The sequence below is a fragment of the Portunus trituberculatus genome, chromosome 50, assembly GCF_017591435.1.
Source record: "Portunus trituberculatus isolate SZX2019 chromosome 50, ASM1759143v1, whole genome shotgun sequence".
NCBI lineage: Eukaryota > Metazoa > Arthropoda > Malacostraca > Decapoda > Portunidae > Portunus > Portunus trituberculatus.
This window is the reverse complement of record NC_059304.1, coordinates 30414626-30439114: the sequence shown is the minus strand read 5'-3', so window position 1 is coordinate 30439114 and position 24489 is coordinate 30414626. Positions and strand designations below refer to the sequence as shown.

At 38.5% G+C, this 24489-nt stretch overlaps 1 protein-coding gene and 1 long non-coding RNA gene across 2 annotated transcripts in view; one reads left to right on the top strand and one right to left on the bottom strand.

Moving 5' to 3' along the window:
- Window positions 1–24489, top strand: part of LOC123500141 (NADH dehydrogenase [ubiquinone] flavoprotein 1, mitochondrial-like) — a 134879-nt gene that overhangs the window by 30777 nt on the left and 79613 nt on the right. The window contains exons 3-4 of the mRNA XM_045248816.1: window positions 14871–15094; window positions 15754–15964. Of these exons, the coding sequence (XP_045104751.1) occupies window positions 14871–15094; window positions 15754–15964 (435 nt within the window). The remainder of the gene's footprint in view (window positions 1–14870; window positions 15095–15753; window positions 15965–24489) is intronic.
- On the bottom strand, window positions 406–22539 carry LOC123500143. Its single transcript, XR_006673187.1, has 3 exons — window positions 22493–22539; window positions 9112–9117; window positions 406–727 (listed from the first exon to the last, which is right to left on the bottom strand). It is a non-coding gene; the product is annotated as an uncharacterized LOC123500143 (long non-coding RNA).

Genomic DNA, 24489 nt, shown 5'->3' with positions numbered 1-24489 from the left:
ACTAGCAGAGAAAGCTGGAGGATTGTCAATGTTTAACTTACGTGCCACTGCAGCATATATTTCTCTTGCCTTCTGTCTTACCTTACCAGAAGATATGCACACATTTCGGTCATTTGTGTCAACAATATATTTCTTCAAATAGTGTTCTGTTGTTACCATCAACTTGCTTGTAGGATGTGTGATGTGAGCAACTTGAATCACAGAGCTCCCTCGAGCGTCTTTCAGGAAACGTTTTATTTCCTCACGTTTCGCTCTTATTCCTCTAACAGTAGACTCACTAATGTTGAACAAGTTTCCAACGGCAACAGGTCCCATTCAGCATCAAGCTTATCCAACACTTCGCCTTTTTCCTTCATGTTTAACAGTCTTTTCTTCTTACCCTGCCTCTGGCCTGCTTCCTTTGCCGAAGTAGGTTTCTTCGAGCCACATGCTGCAGTGCCTCCTTTATTTCCTGACATCACAATTAATTAGCTTGCATATAAGAACTATCAAGATGCTGGTAGAAGAGGGCTAAGGACGCGTGCACACGTGGTCAGCTCAGTCAGCCAACTGCAGGAGTCTTGGGGCAGCATACGTGACGCCACCCGGAAGTAAACGCGACCAATACTTGTCAAAGCAGCGCGAAACTCGGGGCGATACAGCGCCAAACTCGGGATGGTAAGAATTTAGGACTAAGCGCCAAACTCGAGGATCGCGAAACTCGGATAGCGCTAAACTCGGGAGGGTACTGTAGGTAAATACACACACACACACACACACTCACACACACACACACACACACACACACACACACACACACACACACACACACACACACATATACACACACACACACACACACACACACACACACACACACACACACACACACACACACACACACACACACACACACACACACACACACACACACACACACACACACACATACACTGAAGTGAAAGAGAGGAATGATGAAAGAACAGAGGAGGAAAAGACCAAGTTTTTTTGGAGGATGAGAAATGGGAGGCTAAAGAAGTGGTGGATAAAACAGACGGAATAGACATTACATGGAAGAATGAGACTAGGAATGGAATACAAGTGACTTACACAAATATAGATGGATTTCTGTCTAAGAGGCTAGAATGTATGGATTACCTAAGAAATAACGAACCGGATATAATGTGTGTAGTGGGAACAAAGCTAAGGCCCGAAATAAAGCTAGACTGGTTTGTTGTAAAACACTACAAAGTATGGAGAAATGATAGAATAAATAAAGGAGGTGGTGGTATAATGGTTCTTACTAAGGAAGATCTGATAGTAAAAAAGGTGAACTATAGTAAGAGAAATGAGGAAGTGATAAGTATGCTTATAACAGATGGCAAGAGGGACATTAATATTATAACAGTATACATACCACCCAGAACCAATGCTTGGGAATATGAACAGTACCTAATGGTGATGAGAAATACTCTAGACAGAAGGAAGCAAGAACTCATTAGAAAGGATAGAGTGATGGTAGTTGGAGACTTTAATTATAAAGAAATAGTGTGGGAAGACTACGAAGTGGTGAATGGTGGTGAGTGGGCAGAGGAATTGTTAAAGGTAGCAACAAATAACTTGATGACACAGTGGGTGAGATCACCAACAAGGTGCAGGGGACAAGATGTTGCAGCAATGTTGGATTTGGTATTTACCAGGGGCATCTCTCTAAAAGAGGAAATTGAACATAAATGTCCCTTGGGGAGAAGCGATCATGATGTCTTTGAGCTGGATACGGAATTAACCCGCTAAGACCGATGGCCGCAAAATTCGCACCCTCCCATTACCGCAATTATCATAAAAATCAACTCTTATAAATTACTCTGGAAAAAAATCTGCTGTTAGTAGACATGACAATGCATCATCCTACAAGTTTTTATTGCTCTACTCACTATGGTTGTCTCAGAATAATAACCGATAATTGGAGAAGATTGTGGTAGCGGCAACTCGGGGGAGGTGCTTTTATGTGTATTCTTACATAATGTAAGGCTCTGCTCATGTTTTTATGTGTTTTTACATATTTTTCGTGTTTTCACTCATATTGGCTGATTATAGTTACGTATGTTTTTATCAAGCGTGGGTGACGATGTTGTCACAATAGCGGCGTCGGGATCTACCTCCAACCTGTGCACTTTGCGTCTTGTCCCGCCTTGTCTATCACTTTTATCACTAAACTTTAGCTTCTTCTTAGCACCAGTAGCCATAGTTGTAAATAATAGTTCCTTAAATAAGTAAATACGTAAATACGTAAATAATTATCACCGCGACACGACGCTCACGCACCTCACAGAAATTTGCGGGAGACTAGCTGGCTAGAGCGGTGAGCTTCCTGGGAGCCGACAGTACTACCATAGGCCTACGTCATGACCAAATATAGCAGCGCTACCAATGCTAGCGCGGTTTTTATTAGCGCTCAAAGTAGCTGCCCCATTTAAGGACTATCGGAAGTGTGCTATGCAGCCGTATTTAAGGCCTGTCGGACTTTACGGGTTAAGCATGAATAAGATTGTGGAACGCAGGGAGGAAAAATTAAATTATTTTAGGGCAAATTATAACCATATAAGGGTGTTCTTTAATGAAATTGACTGGTCTGTGGTATACTAGGAAAGGGATATGCAATTGAAATACGATAAATTTATGGATTTGTATAACTCTGCTGTGAACAAGTTTGTGCCATATTACAGAAAGAGGACTTTAAATAATAAACAGTGGTTTAATAGAAATTGTGAAGAAGCAAAAAAGAACAAAGAAAAGGCATGGAAGAAACTTAAGAAAAACAGTGATGTATTATCAAGAGAAGTTTACAAAACAGCAAGGAATAGATATGTTGAAGTAAGGAGAACAGCACAGAAGGAATATGAACAGAGGGTGGTGGAAAACTGTGATAGTGACCCAAAAATGTTTTACAAATTCATAAATGGAAAACTAAATATAAGGGAGGCATTAGTAAAGGTAAAAAACGGGGAAGAAGTATATGAGGATGCTGGAGATATAGTTGAAATTTTGAACGACAACTTTTGCAAAGTGTTTACAAAGGAGGAGCATTTTATGTGAGGAAGACCTGCGTAAATAAAGCAAATACAGGACATCATGGTTACTAAGGAAGGTGTAAGGAAAATTATAAGCAATCTGGATATTAATAAATCAGTGGGGCCTGATGGCATATCTGGGAGGTTGCTAAATGAATGTAAGGATCAATTGTTGAACCCCGTATTTGATATTGTGGAAACCTCCATACGAACAGGATTAGTCCCGGAAGAGTGGAAAAGAGCTGACATTGTGCCTATATATAAGAATGGTAGTAGAATGGAACCGCTAAATTATAGACCAGTATCGTTGAATAGTATATTGTGCAAGGTATGTGAAGAAGTAATTAAAGCTAAGTGGAGTGAGTATCTAGAAAGTGAAAACATTCTGAGTGAAAGACAATTTGGTTTCAGAAAAGGAAGATCGTGTGTATCCAATTTATTATGTTTTTATTCAAGAGTGACTGACATACTACAACATAGAGTGGGATGAGTGGATGCTATCTACCTGGACTTGAGAAAGGCCTTTGATAAAGTACCACACAATAAGACTGATGTGGAAACTAAAGAAGATTGGAGGAGTAAATGATAAACTAGCAAAATGGATGGAAAATTACTTAGTGGGAAGAGAAATGAGAACAGTGGTGAGAGGAAGGAAGTCCGAGTGGAAGGTAACCAGTGGAGTTCCACAAGGGTCAGTGCTGGATCCCATCCTGTTTTTGATTTATGTTAATGATATGCCAGTAGGAATTGACAGTTACATGAACATGTTTGCGGACGATACTAAAATTATGAGGAGAGTAAGGAATGTGGAAGATTGTAACAAGTTACAGGAAGATCTTGATAAGATATATGAGTGGAGTAAGGAGTGGCAGATGGAATTTAATATAGACAAGACCCATGTTATGAAAATGGGAAGAAGTAGATACAGACCAAACAGGGATTACAGGCTGGGTGATGAGAAAATTAAAGAGACCAATGAGGAGAAAGACTTAGGAATAACCGTGCAAAACACTTTGTCACCGGAGAAACACATTAACAAGATTTTTTGGAAAACATATAACATGCTTCAAAATATTGGCCTTGCGTTCCACTACCTAGATGAAGGAATGATGAAGATATTATGTACCTTAATAAGACCCCAGTTAGAATATGCAGCTTGAGGAATATGAGGAAAGACTGAGGAAGCTGGGGCTGACCACATTAGAAGAGAAAAGAACAAGAGGAGACATGATAACTATGTATAAATTGGTGAACAAGATTGACATACTGGACAGAGAGTTGATAAAGGTGACCACAAGTAATCATCTCCGAGGACATGGAAAAAAGCTAATAAAAGACATGTCTAAATGACGTGAGAAAATAGTTTCCCGCATCGTAGCATTGATAAGTGGAATAAACTGAGCAGTGATGTCGTTGATGCGGTGTGTGTCAATCAGATGAAAGAGAGAGATGACAGGAATGGACAAGGAGACAGGTCACAGAGAGCTTAGCTCGGGCCCTGTAATACACAAATAGGTAAATACAAATAGGTAAATACACACACACTCCATGCTCCATGGAGAGCGGACATGCCTCCTGCTCACAGTGGCATCTAACTAACACTCCACACGCTAAGCAATGTGCTTGAGTGAGAATCGTTATTGGTATTAAAGGGCGAGCGGAGCAAGTGAACAAGTGTACAGAGTGAACGTAGCCTGGTGGCATGTACATAAGAGTGATCGGAGGTGTGAGAACCTCCGTACTCTAAACGACAGAGTGGGAACCACACAAAGGCCAGCTATAACAGCTGCCAACGTATCCCTCCACACACACAGCTACCAGGCCTGGCCCTCATTGCACACCACCACACACCCACACGCTCCCAGGAAGAGTGAAATAAAATGGATAGACCGGTAAGAAATAAGTTACCAAATTCAAAATATGGCGATGAGGCCCAGGGAGCAAAACCAAAAGTGGCCAGTCAAAACATGAGTCCATCTTCAACAGGAGCAACAATGCAGGGTAGATTGGTAATGTTGGAGAAGAGATTTGAGGAGTTGGTGAAGGAATTAAAAGTTCAGAGGAGTGAGGAGGAGCAGGATAGAGAATTACACAAGGCTTTGAAGGAAAGAGTTAAGAGACTGGAGGAAAATGAAAAACGATTGGTGGATGAGAATGCACACTTGAGAGTGGAGGTTGAAAAATACAAGAGACGGTTGGAGGAGAAAATGGAGAGAGTAGTAAAGGAGAAAGATGACTTTAAAGAAATGATCAGTGAGCAGAATGAAAGGTTTGAAAGGGAATGGGAATTGAAGAAATCACAATGGACTGAGTTGAGGGAAGCAGAGATGGTTGGATTACAAGAAATAATTAAAGATCAGTTGAAGGAAGACAAAAAAGAAAGGTCCAAGGAACTGGTTATTGTTATGAAGAATAAGGAAACATTGATAAGAGAAATAGCAGAAAAGAAGAAGAGTGTGTTAATATTTGGGATGAAAGAACAAAATATAACATATAAGCCTAAGAGAATTAAGGAAGAATTAAAAACGGTAAGAGATCTGTTCAAAAATCTAAATGATGGTGAAAAAAAGGACCTACAAGAAGAACTGGAAGAGATCCATAGACTGGGTCTGTATAAGGAGGGAGTAAGGAGACCGATTAAAGTAGTACTGAAGTCACAACAATCTGCGGAGGACATCTTATATAGAACATCAAAATTAAGAGAGAAAGAAGGTTGTAAAGAGGTGTACGTAAGGAAAAATAGAAATGAGGAAAAGAGACGATATAAGGAATTGTTGGAAGAGGCGAAAAGGAAAAATGATGAATGGTCTGAAGAGGAAAAAGAAAAGTTTTTTTGGAGAGTTATAGGAGAGAGAGTCAGAAAGTGGTATGTGGAGAGAAGGAATGCGGAGGAACCCCTAGAGGGAGCAGTTGGTGGACCGTAATGTATACTAATATAGATGGGATACTGTCAAGCAGATTGGAATTGCAAGACTATATGATGGTAGAGAAGCCTGATATAGTGTGTTTGACTGAGACAAAATTACATGAAAAAACAAAGGTAAATTTGGATTATAAATATAATATATGGAGAAAGGATAGAGAGGGTAAAGGTGGAGGAGGAGTTATGATTATGACGAAGAAGGAGATAAATATGGATAAGGTTTGGTATGGGAAGAACAACGCAGAAGGTTAAAAAGTGATGGAAAAGAATTAATAATCATGGTGACCTATGTACCTCCTAAAACAAATTCTTGGACATTAAGGGAATACGACAATATGATCAAGGATACTTTACAGAGTTTGGAAAGTGTATTAACTGGAAAAAGAAAGGTGATACTAGTAGGAGATTTTAATTGTAAGGAGGTAGATTGGGAAAATCTAGTAAGTGGTGTTGGAGAGGAAGCATGGGGAGAGAGATTCCTTAATCTAATGATGGAAAATATGATGGAACAGAAGGTGAAAGAAAATACTAGATATAGAGGAGATGATGAACCGGCTAGACTGGATTTGGTGTTAACACGAAAAGTGTACCTATGTGGGGATATACAATACAAATGTCCATTTGGGAAGAGTGATCATGTGGTTATGGAAATGGAGATGGCAATAACACAGCGAAGGAAAGACGAGACATACAGGAGTGGTAGATTGAATTATAGAAAGATGGACACAGAAAGTTTGAAAAGTTATTTCAGAACATTAGATTGGGAGGAGATGATACAAATCAGAGAAGTGCAAAAAATATATTAGATCTTTATGAAATATTATAAAGAAGGAGTTATGAAATTTGTACCAAAGTATAAACCGAGAGAGGGTGGAAGAAAGGATTGGTTTAATGCAACTTGTGTTAAGGCTAAAGAAAAGAGAGATGTGGCTTGGAAAAGATGGAAAAAGGGCAGGAATATACTAAATAAGGAGAATTATAGAGTGGCGAGAAATGAGTATGTGACGGTAAGGAGGGAGGAAGAAAAAAAATTTGAAAAAGATATTGTAGACAAGAGTAAGGAACATCCAAAATTATTTTACAGGTTCATAAATAGTAAACTTAAAAAGAGAGAGTCCATTGAGAGGTTAAAAGGAGAGCAAGAGATAGTAGATGACCCTAAGAATATCGTGGAATTGCTATATAATAGGTTTCAACAAGTATTTACTAAAGAAACAATGTTTGTAAAGCCTTAGAATGTAGAAGGAAATGTGCACATGGATGACATTAAGATACCTAAAAAGGAGTTATATAAAATGTTGGAGGAACTTAAAGATGATAAAGCGATGGGACCAGATGAAGTTTCAGGAAAATTATTGAAGGAATGTACAGTACCCTCCCGAGTTTAGCGCTATCCGAGTTTTGCGATCCTCGAATTTGGCGCTTAGTCCTAAATTCTTACCATCCCGAGTTTGGGGCTGTATCGCCCCGAGTTTCGCGCTGCTTTGACAAGTATCGGTCGCGTTTACTTCCGGGCGGCGTCACGTATGCTGCCCCAAGACTCCTGCAGTTGGCTGACTGAGCTGACCACGTGTGCATGCGTCCTTAGCCCTCTTCCACCAGCATCTTGATAGTTCTTATATGCAAGCTAATTAATTGTGATGTCAGGAAATAAAGGAGGCACTGCAGCATGTGGCTCAAGAAACCTACTTGCAAAAGGAAGCAGGCCAGAGAGGCAGGGTAAGAAGAAAAGACTGTTAAACATGAAGGAAAAAGGCGAAGTGTTGGATAAGCTTGATGCTGGAATGGGACCTGTTGCCGTTGGAAACTTGTTCAACATTAGTGAGTCTACTGTTAGAGGAATAAGAGCGAAACGTGAGGAAATAAAAGCGTTTCCTGAAAGACGCCGAGGAGCTCTGTGATTCAAGTTGCTCACATCACGCATCCTACAAGCAAGTTGATGGTAACAACAGAACACTATTTGAAGAAATATATTGTTGACAAAAATGACCGAAATGTGTGCATATCTTCTGGTAAGGTAAGACAGAAGGCAAGAGAAATATATGCTGCAGTGGCACGTAAGTTAAACATTGACAATCCTCCACCTTTCTCTGCTAGTAATGGCTGGTTCTCAAGGTTCAAAGAAAGACACTCGTTCAAGAGGGCACGATGTCTGGGTGAAGCAGCAGACGCATCTACAGAAGAGGTGGAAAGTTTCATTGGTGTCTTGAAACAGATGACTGAGGACGGCGGTTACGATCTCTCTGACATAGAAAATCTTATTGGAGAGAGAGTCGCCGAACCTAGTGCGGAAGACATGCTTGAAAAGGAGCACGAGGAAGAAGAAAAAGAAGAGTAAAAGGAAAAGGACGATGAGCTAACTGTTTACCAATTAACAGAAATATTTGCAATTACAGAAAAATTAAAGGAGGCCATTTGCAATTTTGATTCAAATTCTGACCGACGTGTGACATGCATCCACGCAGTTCAAAAGGGATTAAATGAATACAAACAGATGTACAAAGCACGAATGAAAAAACGACAACAGGCCTTGATCACAAGATACTTCAGTAACCGTGACAAGCGAGAAGACACACCACCTACTGTTGTTGCTGAGAAGGATGATGATGGTGATGAGCTGCTGGTCGACGATAAGGTAGCCCCCGTGGATTTGGGCAACGAATTTGAAGGCTTTGCGCTAGCGGACCATGCCCCAGAGTGAGATTATGTGCTGTTAGAGTTCTTATTATTTCTTTTCTCTTTTTGTTCTTTTCAATAAAGTGTGTATCCCAGTTTTTTCGTCTTAACAAGAGCATTCTTCACTGAAACTGAATACACCCACCAATTTATCGGTATTTTGAAATAAGGGAGTAAAGTGGGGAGGAAAAAAAATCAGCTTCGTCCCGGGCCAGAATGAATAAGCGTTTTTACATTGTTTTCAATACCCCGAGTTTAGCGATCCTCGAGTTTGGCGCTATATCTTAAGAAGAAAGCAAGCACTAAACTCGGGAGGGTACTGTAGAGAAGAATTGATAGATCCATTATATGATATTATAAGGTGCTCATTAGAAACCGGGAAAGTACTGGTAGAGTGGAAAAGAGCTGAAGTGGTGCCCATTTATAAGGGAGGCAGTAAGGAGGAGCCTCTTAACTATAGACCTGTGTCTTTAGCAAGTGTGGTCGGTAAGATTTGTGAGAGGGTGATAAAGAAATATTGGATACGGTTCCTGGAGGATCATAAGTTATTAGCAGATCATCAATTTGGCTTTAGGAAAGGGAGGTCATGTGTAACAAATCTACTGAGCTTTTATTCAAGAGTGGTTGACAAATACAAGAGAGAGAGAGAGGGATGGATGGACTGTGTATATTTGGATTTAAAAAAAGCTTTTGACAAGGTACCTCACATGAGACTGCTATGGAAATTAGAGATTTATGGAGGACTGAAGGGAAAAGTGTTAAAGTGGATGGAAAACTACTTGAGATGGAGGGAGATGAGAATGGTAATAAGGGATGCAAAGTCGGACTGGTTGGTGGTGGAGAGTGGAGTCCCACAAGGTTCAGTGCTGGCACCAATACTTTTCCTTGTATATATTAATGATATGCCAGAGGGAGTAAACAGTTATATTAATTTGTTTGTGGATGATGTGAAGTTGTGTAGGTGTGTGAAGAGTGAAGAAGATTGTGAAATTTTACAGGCAGATCTCGATAGGATTTGGGAGTGGAGCAAGAGGTGGGAGATGGAATTTAATCTGAGCAAAAGTCATGTGATGGAGATGGGGAAGAGTGGAAGACGGTCAAGAGGGTCATATAAGATGGGTGAAGGAGTATTGTTGAAAAAGCTGGAAAAGGAAAAGGATTTGGGAGTGATAATACAAGACCATGGGCAGTTTGAGGCTCATATTGACAAGATGTTTGGAGAAACATATAATTTGATTAGAAATATTGGATTAGCCTTTCATTATATGGATAAAGATATGATGAAGAAATTGATTATTACGGTAATTAGACCAAGATTGGAATATGCTGGAGTGGTTTGGTCCCCTTATAAAAAGAAGCATATAAGGAAGTTGGAGAGATTGCAGAGAATGGCAACAAAAATGGTTCTGGAATTGGCAGAAATGACCTATGAGGAGAGATTAAAAGAAATTAATTTGCTTACCTTGGAACAAAGAAGAGAAAGAGGAGATTTGATACAGGTTTATAAACTGTTGAACGGTTTGGATGAAGTGGATAATGAGCAAATGATGTTGAGAGAGGAAAATTTAAATAGAACTACGAGATCACATTGTAAAAAGATAGTCAAGGGAATATGTTTGAAGGATGTAAAGAAATATAGCTTCCCACAAAGATGTGTGGAGGTGTGGAATAGTTTGAGTGAGGAGGTGGTGTCAGCGAGGAGTGTGCATAGTTTTAAAGGAAAGTTGGATGTGTGTAGATATGGAGATGGGGCCACACGAGTATGATACCCAGGCCCTGTAAAATTACAACTAGGTGAATACACACACACACACATGACGTTCTTAAAATAACATGTCAAAATTATGAAAGTTCTCTAAAGAACTTGCAGGATAAAGTGCAGCAAGGGATTACAGACAGGGTAGAAGGTGATCTATGTGATAACAAGTTGAAAGAATTTAGAAATGAATGGAAAGAAGAGCAAGAAGAGGAAAAAGTCAAATTTTCAGAAGGGTTAAGGAGGCAAATTCAGGAGAACCCCAAAAATTGCTGTAATAGAAATTATCAGGGAGAAGGAAGATTTAGTGTGAGATGCAGTGGACAAGAAAAAAAGCTTTGTGATTTATGGGATGAGAGAAAGGAAAAATCCAAACAACGTGAAGAAAGGGAAATGGCCAAAACAGTTATCAAGATAAGACACAAGAATTTGAGCAAGAGGTAGAGGAAGTGGTTAGACTGGGAAGGTATAGTGAAGGAGGAAAGAGACTAATAAAGGTGAAAATGAGATCTCAAGTGGCTGTAGAGGAAATTATGGCTAGAAAAGGGAAGCTGGCTGATGATATCGGTCATAGGGAAATATGGATAAAAAGAGATATGAGCATAGAGGAAAGGGAAAAGGAGAAAGTGTTAAGAAGTGAAGCTAAGGAAAAAAACGAGAAAAGGACAGAGATAGAGAAAAAGAATTTTTACTGGAGGGTTCTGGATATGAGACTAAAGAAGTGGTATCTAAGGAAAAAGTGGAGGTCATGTAGGAAGTAATAAATTAAGAGTGACTTATACTAACATAGATGATTTGTTATCAAGTATATTGGAAGTAAGGGATTATTTAAAAGAGAAAAAGCCAGATGTAATGTGCATTGTTGAAACAAAACTGAAAAAAGAGATCCATGTCAACTTTAAAGAGGAAGGATATAATACCTGGAGGAGGGACAGGAAGGATAAAGGGGGAGGAGGAGTGCTAATAATGGTTCGTGATAACATATGTGTGGAGGATGTGCAATATGGTGGAAGTAATGGGAGTAACAATCAGAACAGAAGATTTGAAAAAAAGAAAAATTATAGTCACTTATGTTCCACCAAAGACTAATACATGGGGATGAGAAGAGCATAAAGATATTCAAAGAGAGGTGATAAAGTGCCTAGGTAACATGATAAGAAGAGATAGAAAAATACTCATAGTAGGAGACTTTAACTGTAAAAAAAATAAAGTGGAGAGAGATGAAAGTAATGGAAAATGCTGGGCAGTGGAGTGAGAAAGTGTTACAGCTAACTATGGTTAATACAATGGGACCAGTGGGTGAAGGAGTCAACAAGGTACAGGGGGTAGAAGAACCATCATTGCTGGACTTAGTCTTCACAAAGAAACCAGAGTCCCCTCCAATCATACAATACCTTAGTCCAATGGGGAAAAGTGATCATGTGACATTAGAGGTGCAAATGCAGGAGGAAGATGAGATAAGTTACAGAGAGGACTATAAAGGAGAGAGATTAAATTATGCAAAAGCGGATTTTGAAAAATTAAGGAGTTATTTTGCTGATATTGAGTTGAGTAATATTATGTGCAGGAAGACTGTACAAGAGAAATATGATATATTCTTACAAAAATACTATGAAGGAGTAAAAAAGTTTGTTCCTGCTTATAGAGTTCAGAAAAAAATACATGCTTGGTACAATGCTAGATGTATACAAGCAAAAAAGGCAAAGGATAAACCATGGAAGAAACTCTTAAATCAGGGAAGTGACTATAATAGTCGGCAGTACAAAGATACTAGAAATGAATATATTAGAGTAAGGAGAGAGGAAGAAAGAAAGTTTGAGAAAGATGTAGTGGATAAAAGCAAGGATGAACCCAAACTTTTCCACAAGTTTATAAATGGCAAAACGAAGAATAAGTAAACAATTGAAAAAATAATTAAAGAAGGAAAGACATACTAAACAGAGAAAGAAATGTGTGAAATAATGAATGAGAGCTTCAAAATGGTATTCACTGAAGATGATGATTTCACAGAACTTGATAAGACATTGAATTGCCAAGGATTGCAGGAGATTGCAGTGCACAAAGAGGATATTGGAAGATTACTGGAATGGTTGGAAGTCAGAAAAGCAATGGGGCCAGATGGTGTATCAGGCTGGGTGTTAAAAGAATATAAAGAGCAATTACTGGATCCAATTTGGGAAATAATTAAAAGTTTAATAAATGAAGGGAAAGTTCCACAAGAGTGGAAGAGAGCCAATGTAACACTGATATTTAAAGGAAGAAAGGCAACTGAACTACTAAACTACAGACCAGTATCACTTACAAGTGTTGTAGGGAAGTTATGTTAAATAATTATCAAAGAAAAGTGGGTGAAATTTCTAGAAGAGGAGCAAGTCATATCGAACAGACAATTTGGATTCAGGACAGGGCGGTCATGTGTATCAAATTTATTAAGCTTCCACTTGAGAGTTATTGCAGGACTTGAAAACAAAGATGGATGGGTAGACACAGTATACCTTGACATTAAAAAGGCATTTGATAGTCCCTCACGGAAGACTTCTTTGGAAACTAGAGATCATAGGAGGACTGTGTGGAACCTTGCTCGAATGGACAAGAGATTATTTGAAGGATAGGGAAATGAGAACTGTGATCAGAGATACATACTCATCTTGGAGTAAAGTAACTAGCGGAGTGCCACAAGGGTCAGTGTTAGCCCCCATTATGTTTCAAGTTTATGTAAACGACATTCACATTGGGATAAACAGCTATATGAATTTATTCGCTGATGATGCAAAGTTGCTGAAAGTTATCAAAACCAGAGAGGACTGTCTACTGTTACAGGAAGATTTAAACAAGATCTATGAATGGAGCAAGAAGTGGAAATTGGAGTTTAATGCCAAGAAATGTCCAACTGATGAAAGGGAGAAAAACATGGTCCTGGCATCTCTGCCAGTTTTTCTCACTCCCCACTCCCAATTGCTAACCCTGTTCAAGGTCTTTATCTACCCATGTATGGAGTACTCTTCGCATGTATGGGGGTTTCCACTCATGCAGTTTTATTAGATAGGGTGGAATCAAAAGCATTTAATCTCATCAACTCCTCTTCTCCGACTGACTATCTTCAGCCTCTTTCTCACTGTCAGGATATTGCATCTCTTGCTATCTTCTACTGTTATTTCCCTGCCAACTGCATATGTCCATTTCTCCTGCAGTCCCGCTGCACAAGACTTTCTTCTTCCTCTCACTCCTATTATGTCCAACTCTCTAATGCAAGAATTAACCAGTACTTTCGATCATTCCTACCTTTCTCTGCTAAACTCTGGAATTCCCTGCCTACTTGCGTATTTCTAACTTTCTATGGCTTGACTTTATTTAAGAGGGAGGTTTCAAGACATCCCTTTATTTTGCCTAACTCTCATGGACGTGCTAGGGGATTGGCAACTTGTATGCTATTTTTTTTTTTTTTCTCTCCCCTCTTAAGTTTATGTTGTCTGTGGCCAGTTTTCCCCCTGTTACATAAAAAAAATTGAAACTTGCTTTGTGTTCTGATTTTCAAGTTAAGTAACCTTTGTTTGAAAACATAACTCAGCAAATGAAGCAATTATAAGTTTAGATATTTATTTGAAAAGCAATTTGTCTGAAAAGGTTGGTATTTGGTAACTGAGGTTGGACTCTGTATGAATGTCATTCTTATTGGCCCCTATAAGTTATTTATCTCCCCTTTCTTGTAGCAAGGCAGATGAGTGAACTACCAAATAAAAAAAAATCATACATATATAGACTCTGCTGACTTTCATCCATATGTCTATAGTATATAGTTTCCCAGCAATTGGGTACTCCAGATTGACATCTATATATAGACTCTGCCACAAAACTGAACAAACAATTGAATCTATATATAGACTCTGCTGCAAAACTGAGCAATTGACATCTATATATAGATTCTGCCACAAAACTGAACAAACAATTGAATCTATATGTAAGTGTTGTTTGTGTTTGGTTGATAATAATGTTTCAATTTATTTGTATGAATGTTTTAGTTACTCACATCCAGGACTTGTGACTTGGATGTTAATTACTTCCACTTTTCTTTGTATTTTCCACATATGTACTTCTTTTTTACCTATTCATTTTTAGACAACGTTGCTGGTGTGTGGTACATAGTAAGTGTAAAAAAGTGTAAAAAATGCAAAAATTTCCGGTGTTAGCTTGTGTGCATAACATATCCATCATCAGCAAAGCACAAGTGGTGGTCACCTTGAGAGGCCATGTTGACCAATGTTTGGGTGTTTGAGATGGCAAATAGCGATTCATTTTATAAATTTTGTTACTTGTATGGAATCATCTATATATAGGCCACACTACAAATAAGTGCAGTAAAATAATATATATAGACGATCCTACAAAAAGTCCCGTTTTTTAAACATCTATATAGATCCTCCACCCGGAAGAGGTTAATAAATATTTTTTTCCGTTTTCTTATTAGGTATATGGACCCTTAGCAGATGAAGATCGTATCTTTACTAATCTGTATGGTCGCCACGACTGGCGACTAAAAGGAGCCATGAGTCGAGGTGACTGGTACAAGACCAAAGAGATTTTGAACAAGGGTCATGAGTGGATTCTTGGAGAAATCAAGACTTCAGGACTGCGAGGCCGAGGAGGTGCTGGCTTTCCCACTGGCATGAAGTGGAGCTTTATGAACAAACCGTGAGTTGTTGTCTTGTGACTGTAATCTGATAGTATTTTGTAAAATTAAAGGAGACTGACTAATTGCCATACTTTTAGTTCGGTAAAAATAAAGATCATAATACTTTATACTACTCTTTCAAATTTCATGCTTGCTTGGATCCTTAGGTATAGCACTAAACTGCTAAACTCAAGTATTTTATACCACTCAAGTTTCATGCTTGCTTGGTTCCTTAGGTATAACACTAAATTGCTACACTCAACGATCTCAAAACTCGAGGTATTGAAAAATCTGAAATATTACTTATTTGTTTTAGCCATTTTTATTTTTAATTTCTAATTTTAAATGAAGGCTGTAAGTGTGGTAAGTGTATGTAGTTTTGTGAGAAGTAGGAGAGTTGTCTTTAGAGGGCAGGCTGTGAATGCCTCCTTGAGTTATGAGACACAAAGGAACGGAAAGAAAAGGAAGGGAAATGTTCAGCAAGATCACAAATAGCTTCAATGGAAGGTGTACAGCACCCCCCGAATTAGTGCTATTAGACTTCGCTGGGAGTAAATCATTGTTTCAGTAGGTGTCTATTACCTCCTTATGAAAAGCAATAGTGTGTAAACATCATGTTGCCTTGAGAAAATCCTGTAACCATCTAAGACTAATACTTGTAATTCCTCTGTCTCTTCAGGTCAGATGGGCGTCCAAAATACCTGGTGGTAAATGCAGATGAAGGTGAGCCTGGTACCTGCAAGGACAGAGAAATCATGCGACATGATCCTCATAAATTAGTGGAGGGATGTCTGGTGGCTGGTCGGGCAATGGGAGCCAGGGCTGCATATATTTATATCCGAGGTGAATTTTACAATGAAGCTTCCAACATGCAAGTTGCCATCAATGAGGTATGTTTAAAGATGTCTTAGTCTTGTTGGGTGATATTACCCAAGTAAATAGCTCCTTTTTATTAGACTTTCATTATGTTGAGTTGTCAAAATTTGTTTCCTGAACATCAAATGAATTTACTGAGTGCATTGGCCAGTCTATATTGTAATGGTAGGTTTCATAAGCATGAATGTTACTTACTAGATATTGTCTTTTTGACTGTTATGAGTAAGGCCAGGTGCACACAAGACGCTTTTTAGTGATAGATGGCTGCAACGAAAAGTGGCTGCCACAAAAATGTTGCCACGAAAAGTGATGAGAAAGAAAGATCTGGGAGTGGTTATACAAGAAACTCTGAGCCGCAGAAAACACATAAGTAAGATATTTGGATCAAGGTATAAAATGTTGACTAATATTAGGGTGGCATTTCAGTACTCTGAGAAGGATATGATGAAAAATTATTATGACTATGATGTGTCCAAAGCTGGAATATGCAGCAGTGGTGTGGTTGCTGAGCTTGAAAAAGGATATAAGAAGACTAGAATGGATCCAGAGGATAGCTACAAAGATGGTGCTGGAACTAAAAGACCTAACATATGAAGAAAAGCTGAAGGAAATGTGATTGCCAACCTTACAAGGCAAAAGAGAGGAGACCTAATAACAATGCATAAAATGTTTAATGGCATTGAAAAGATAGACAAGCAAGACCTGGTGCTGGTGACAAAAGAAGCGGGGAGGACAAGAGGATGTGCAAAGAAGATTAGGAAGAGGCAGTGTGTGAAGGATATTGAAAAATAAAATTGATGGTAAGGGATACAATGGACAAGAAAAAGAGTAGGTTATCTTTGGGTTAAATGAAGAAAATTAACTTGTCAAATCAAAGGGGGAGAAAGAACAAAGAAAGGTAGTAGAAGATGTGGTAAGAAGTATTCAGGGAGAAGGTGAGGACTGGGTGAGTGAAATCGAGGAAGTACACAAGAGTAGGAAAATATACAGATGGAGGAAGAAGACTATTGAAAGTCAAATTCAGAGCACAAACTATTGCATCAGAGGTGATAGAACATGCATGGAGGCTGGACAAGACAGAACAATACAAAAAAATTTGGATAAATGGGACATGAATAAGGAGGAGACAAATAAAATAAATGATCTTATAATAGAGGAAAAAAAAAAAACATAGGAAGAAGAGAAGGAAAAGCTCTACTGGAAGGTCAAGGATGAGAGGATGAGGAAGTGGTATCTGACAAGGAAAAAATAAGAGGAGTCAGTAATGTAAATAGAAACAGTAAATGATCAGTAGCATACACAAACATAAATGGCATAATATCAACGTTACATGAAGTTAACAATTACATTAAGATAAATCAGCCAGACATCATGAGCATTGCAGAAACTAAACTAAATGAGCCAGAAGAAAATATGAATATTGGAGATGGAAGTTATGTGTGGTTGAGATCTAGGAAAAGTAAGAAAGGAGGAGGAGTGATATTACTGATCCAGAAAAATATAGCAGTGGAAAATGTAGAGATGGGAAAAGGTAAGGCAGAAGTAATCAAATTTAAGATAAAAGGAAAGAGAAAAGGAAAAAGAGATGTTGCAGTAGCATATATACCACCAACAATTAATGCATGGAATCAAGAGGAGTATAAAGAAAGGCTTGATCTATTGACCATGAAAGAGATTGACATTATTGAAGAAATGAATTATAATTATCAGTGCCCTCAAGGGAAAAGTGACCATCTGTTTTTTTACTTTTTGGCCTGTAACACCTGTAGGTGTATTTGAAGAGTACGTATAGAAAGTACTGTTCAGCTTCCACCCATTAGTAGCACAAGCAATTTTATTTATAGTGGTACCCATATTAGGGCCAATATTACCACCCAAATGCATCATTGGTGTAATCACCTAGAACCTCATTATTATGGTGACATGTAGCTAACATTAAACCACTCAACAAATGGCAAAGTTTTTAAGGCAGTACATGGTGGGATTTGAACCTACATGTATACATATGCCCAATCCCACACTCACCACTTTATCCACTATACCACCACCTCCCTAAACTGTTAATTGAATTCAGCCTAGACAGTGGCTCAGCAATAAATAAGAACAAACCACCAAAATGAAAGATATAATTATGGGAAGGCAGGTTTCGCAAAGTTAAGGGAATACTTCGCAGAAGCTGAGTGGAATCAGTGAGGGTCAACAGTACTTCACAGAAGCTGAGTGGAATTAGTGAGGGTCAACAGTAGTCAGTAACAGGAAGCACAATGGACCTATCTTGGTGCCCTAGGGGACTCCACAGGTCAGCTTTTGGAAAGAGGAGATGGGCCCCTGGTAATGGATAGCCTGTTGCCTCCCTGTAAGGAAGTTGGCTAGCCACATTATCAAGTAGGGAAGGAGACCCAAACTGATGGCCTTATTAAAGACAGCAGTGTGATCTACAAGATCAAAGGCTTTTCTGAAGTCCACAAAAACAATAGCTAGAGAGGTGTTTTTTGTCCAGGTGACTGTGAATGAATTGAAGGAAGCTGATTAGGTTGTTGCCTAACTGTTGGATGTCAGAAGACTTTTTGACTAGTAAGTCCAGTCGAACATAAAGTCTTTACAAACGAGGCTAGGGATGTGTGTGATAGTGACTGGCCTGAAGTTGTTAAGTGACTGTGGAATGAGAGTTTTAGGAATGAATGTGACAAGCGATTTTTTCCAGTCTAAGGAGTATGAATGCTGAGAGAGAGAGAGAGAGAGAGAGAGAGAGAGAGAGAGAGATGTATTTATTATTGAGCACAGGGGTGTAGGTAGTTAATGGAGCAAACTCTATAAATCTTAATAGGAAGGTCAGAAAGTGTGAATTGTGGTTTTAATTGGAGTATTCTCTTGAATATATTCACCACCTGAACTGTAGGACGAGGGGAGGGAGTGGGGAGATAGGACAAGAGAGGAGTGGAGTGGTGGGGAGGGAAAGTTTGATAGATAGTGGCAAAGTGACAATTGATCTCTTCCACCACTAGATTAGCAGAAAAGTGTGAGGTACAAGGAAAAGATGAAGAATTCTCTTGTACACCACACATAGCTTTGATCTTAGAATACCACTCTTGTAGTTGGCAAGTTTAAGCTGGTGAATTTTGTCTGGTTAACAACTTGCCTTCACAGTCTTAATCTGCTGTATAACTCTGTTCCTTACTTTCCTTTATTGGACTGGGCAAGAGTAGAAAGCTCTGTTCCATTGACAAATGAGTCATTTGATGCAGGATGTCATCCAGAGGGCATAAGATGGGTGCACTGTTACACTTTGTGCTGGGAAGTAATGGTAGAAGCTTTCTGTGGTGGTGGTGTAGTGTGCCCTAAAACTCATCCATTTTCTTCCATATTTCCATTCTCTCCTTCCTTACTGTAAAAGTCACATTTTTTTCCATTTCTAAAAACTATGCCTACCAGTTTCACACTTCCTTCGCTGTTTCTCACAAATACAAAACACATCTTTTTCCTCTTCATCTAGTCTTACACTTGCACCTATCAGACAAATACAGGGGATTCTCGTGATTTGACCGTTCACAGTTCGAATTATTGCCAGTTTGAACTCAGTTAATTAATACCCAATCCTCAATGTTTGACCAACTGACTCGCCAGCTCGACATTCATATCTTGCGTGCCACCCACCCGGTCAGATCTGCCGCCAACCCAAATTTCCCGCCAGGCGGAAGTGTAAACCGAGGCTACCCTGTGCCAAGGTTGCCACTCATAAGGAAAATCCCCTACAGTAGGTAATATTAGCCTAATGTAGGGGGTAGGGGATGCCTATGGGGAAAACAGCAATTTGCAAGGGAAACTAGAGAGTTTATTGACAACATGTAGGGGAATGTCTTTTTTTTTTTTATTTCAAACACTATAAATATTTGTCTGGACACCCATTACATTATATATATATATATATATATATATATATATATATATATATATATATATATATATATATATATATATATATATGTATTTACCTAGTTGTAGTTTTACAGGGCCTGGGCTTTATGCTCGTGTGGTCCCGTCTCCATATCTACACTTATCCAATTTTTCTTTAAAACTATGTACACTCTTTGCTGATACCACTTCCTCACTCAAACTGTTCCAAGTCTCAACACATCTTTGCGGAAACTAAATTTTTTAACATCTCTCAGACATCGTCCCTTCCTTAGTTTCTTACTATGTGATCTTGTGCTTCTAAAGTCATATTCTTCTCTCAGGATCAGTTTCTCATTATCCACTTCATCCATTCCGTTAATCAATTTATAAACTTGTATCAGATCCCTCTCTCTCTTCTCTGCTCCAAGGTTGGTAGATCCATTGCCTTTAGTCTCTCCTCATATGCCATCCCTTTAAATTCTGGAACCATTCTTGTAGCCATTTTTGTAGTCTCTCTAATTTTCTTATGTGTTTCTTTTATGGGGAGTCCACACAACTCCTGCATATTCCAATCTAGGTCTTATTTTAGTACTTATCAATTTCTTCATCATTTCCTTGTCCATATAGTGAAATGCTACTCCAATATTCCTTAGCAAATTATACGTCTCTCTGAAAATTCTATCAATATGGCTAACCGGTTGATTATTTTCTTCCATTGTCACTCCCAAGTCCTTTTCCTTTTTTACTTTTTCTAGTTCTACTCCATCTCCCATCTTATAGATTCCCACTGGTCGTCTTTCACTTTTCCCATTTCCATGACATGGCTTTTGTCCACATTGAATTCCATCTCCCATTTTTTGCTCCATTTCCAGATCTTGTTTAAGTCTTCCTGTAGTATTTCACAATCCTCTTTTTGTTTAATGACTCTGCACAGTTTCGCATCGTCCGCAAACAGATTTATGTAGCTGTTCACTCCCTCTGGCATGTCATTTATATATACGAGAAAAGTATTGGTGCCAATACTGACCCTGTGGCACTCCGCTGTCTACTGTTCTCCACTTGGACTTCATATCTTTAACTATCGTCCTTATTTCTCTCCCCCTTAAGTAATTCTTCATCCATCTCAATGTGCTTCCTTTTAAGCCACCCTTCTCCTCTAACTTCCATAGTAATCTTTCATGTGGCACTTTATCAAAAGCCTTTTTTAGATCTAAATAAATACAGTCAACCCATCCTCTCTCTCTTGTACTTTATCAACTATTCTAGAGTAGAAACTCAATAAATTTGTCACACATGACTGACCTTTTCTAAAACCAAATTGGCTATTTGATAATATTTTGTTGTCTTCAAGAAACTCGATCCATTGCTTCTTTATTACTTTTTCACACATCTTGCATATTACACTAGTTAGTGATACCGGCCTGTAATTTAAAGGTTCTTCCTTCCTTCCGCTCTTATATATGGGAACCACCTCAGCTCTTTTCCACTCCACTGGGACTGTTCCATTTTCTATTGAGCATTTTATGATGTTGTATATTGGACTTGCTAGTTCTTCCCTACATTCTTTCAGTATTCTGCCTGAGACTTCATCCGGTCCCATTGCCTTTTCCTCATCCAATTCTGTCATCAACTTTTTTATTTCAAGCTTGGTTACTTTAATCTCTTTCATATAGACAGTCTCTCTATTACCCTGTGGTCTTTCAAATTTGGATTCCTTAGTAAAGACCTCACGAAATTTACTATTTAACAGTTCTGCCATACTTTTTGGGTCTTCCACCATTCCGTTTTCTCCTTTTAACTTTTCTATTGTTTCTTTTTGTCTTATTTTTCCATTTATGAATCTGTAGAACAATTTTGGTTGTGTGTGTGTGTGTCTGTGTGTATACAGTCACCTCCCCGTTAACATGAGGGTTATGTTCCTGGAGACGTTGTGTTAACAGAAATCGTGGTAACAGAACATAATTTCTTCATAAGAAATAATGGTAATAGTTGGGGTTGCATTCCTGGACTTCGGGAAAGTCCATCTATTTTTGAATTTTTTTTACTAGATTTCCTAAACAAACACAAATACCATATTTGTATTAATTTATGCTGTGAGGGCTAGCTTCACACTGAGGACAACAGGCAGAGAGTGGGAGCGCAGGAGTCAGTTGGACCTCCTCTCCCACACTCTGGTGGCGGGATATTCAGCCAGAGTAGGTGGGAAAATCAAACTCGCGTAACATCGAACATTTCGTGTTAACAGACTATATATTAATAAATTTTAAGTCGTGTAAGATCGAAATCGGGGTAACAGAACACGTGTTAAAAGGGAGGTGCCTATATATATATATATATATATATATATATATATATATATATATATATATATATATATATATATATATGTATATATAAGGTAATTCTGTATATGCCTATTTGGATGACATCATCATCGCCAGTAAATCTGTTGAATCTCATCTTCAGACTTTGCGTTCAGTTTTACAGCGACTGCATGAAGCCGGCCTTCGAGTAAAACTGTCAAAATGCGAGTTTTTTAAGTCCAAAATCACCTGTTTAGGGCACGTTGTCAATAGTGAGGGAATCCACACAATGGACGATAAAGTGTCCACAGTCAAAAAATGATTATATACAATTCATACCCTAACATATATATATATATATATATATATATATATATATATATATATATATATATATATATATATATATATATATATATATATATATATATATATATATATATATATATATATATATATATATATATCTGACGCAACATGTGGGAGTATGGTGCAATGTGGCGAGGCGCTCCATTAGGACAAGAGTCGATCACTTATTCCTGCGCACATCGTCCAGTCTAATATGATAAGATACCAAAGAATATTTAATTTTTTATACCAGAAAGTTTTTTATTTCTTTTGTAGTAAAAGAATAAAACTGCGAAAAGTATAAATACGTTTATTTTCACACAATAGTATATGCATGTACAAAAAGGAATTTTGGGATTGGAGTAGGTGAAAATAGGGAAAAATGTGCAGGATTGGTAGGTGAAAGTAGGAGGAAATGCACACGAGTGGTAGGGAGAAATGAAAATTTAGAGTGGCAGCCTTGTGGCCTGTGTGTCGCTTAATCTGCGTCACTCTCGCCCCAACCGGCATTCCCCAGCCCTAAGAAGCACAACTTCCTGCCTTTCAAAGATAAGCTTGAGCTTATAAGAAAATGTGAGGCAGGTATAGTTCACATTGTCATTGCACTGCAAATGGGTGTCCCTAGATCATCATGCATGTGTTTTTTATTTCCAAAAATGTACTGTACAGCAGCCTAATGTGTTTAATAAAAAATAACGTTTGATATAAATGAAGTACTACTGATTTAATCTAGGTTAGTGTTTTTTAAAGGTTATAGTGTTTTTTTGTGGGGTCTAGGCTGGAGGTTGGTCCCTATCCCCTCTAATTCTTAAGTATCCTATAGGAAAAATTGCTTCACAATTCAAATTAATGCTGATTTGACTGATGAAAGACCGCCCTAACCCCATCGAATTGCGAGGATCCCCTGTACACACATGCACCCTAACATATTTATGCCATAAGTAATATTGTAACATCATGTATGTGCTCAGTCTAAACAGTGTGCTCTGTATGCTTTTGGCAAGTAAGTAGAAGGGTACATTCACTCTGTTACTTTTCCCTTAAGAGAATCCTATATCACCTGGTCTTACCTAGAATTGGGGTCAGCACAGCAGTAGGAGGAATTCAGCCTGATAGCTCTTAACGGACTAAATAATGGTGGGATTTACTCTCGTTTGAGCAATGTGAAGGGTAGCAATCCTCATAGGGAAACCATGTTACACTGGTGACATAATTGTGTCATTTGGTGTGGATATTCTTCACCAACACCTCTACCACAAGTGCTGTGTCACCATTGCCCAAAATCCCTCGTGACTGAGTCAGCTATGGGCAGTGGGTCTTGGTGACAGTTGACCGATCAGTGGCATGAGATGGTAGGTGTAGAGAGTCCACAGGATGCTTCATTCCATAGGGGGGAGGGACTTGGGGAGTTGTTTGCTGGTGGGTGAGAAAGTCCATGACTAGGTGGGGTTAGGCTAGTGTAAAGCTGAATTTCTTGATATTTCTACTACAGTTGTCCTTTCTTAATTTCTTTCCAAGTCTTCTTGTGTCACTTGTCTCAGATTAGTAAGTCTTCTCTATCTAATTTTTCCAGTCCATTCATCACTCTGTACACTGCTACGAGATCTCTTTTCCTTCTCTTTTCCAAGGTTGTAAGACCTTAGTATTTGTAGCCTTTCTTCATATGACCGTACACGTAAACTTGGGGGAAACTTTGTTTCTGCCCCCTGTATTCTCATTAGTTTCCTATTGTGTTCTTTTTGTTCAGTGACCATACTGTAGCTGCATATTCTAATTTTGGGTGTGTCAGAGTAGTTAAGTTTTTTTTTTTTTTTATCATTATCTATTGTAAGTGAATGCCACCTTTGTATTTCTCAAAAGTTCATAGGCATTTTGTGTAATTCTGTTTATGTGCTTTTCTGGTGACAAGTTGTCCACAAGGGTTACTCTTAGTTAATTTTCTTCAGACTTCTTCTAATTTTTTTGTTTCCCATTGAGTAAATTCCCTTTGGCCT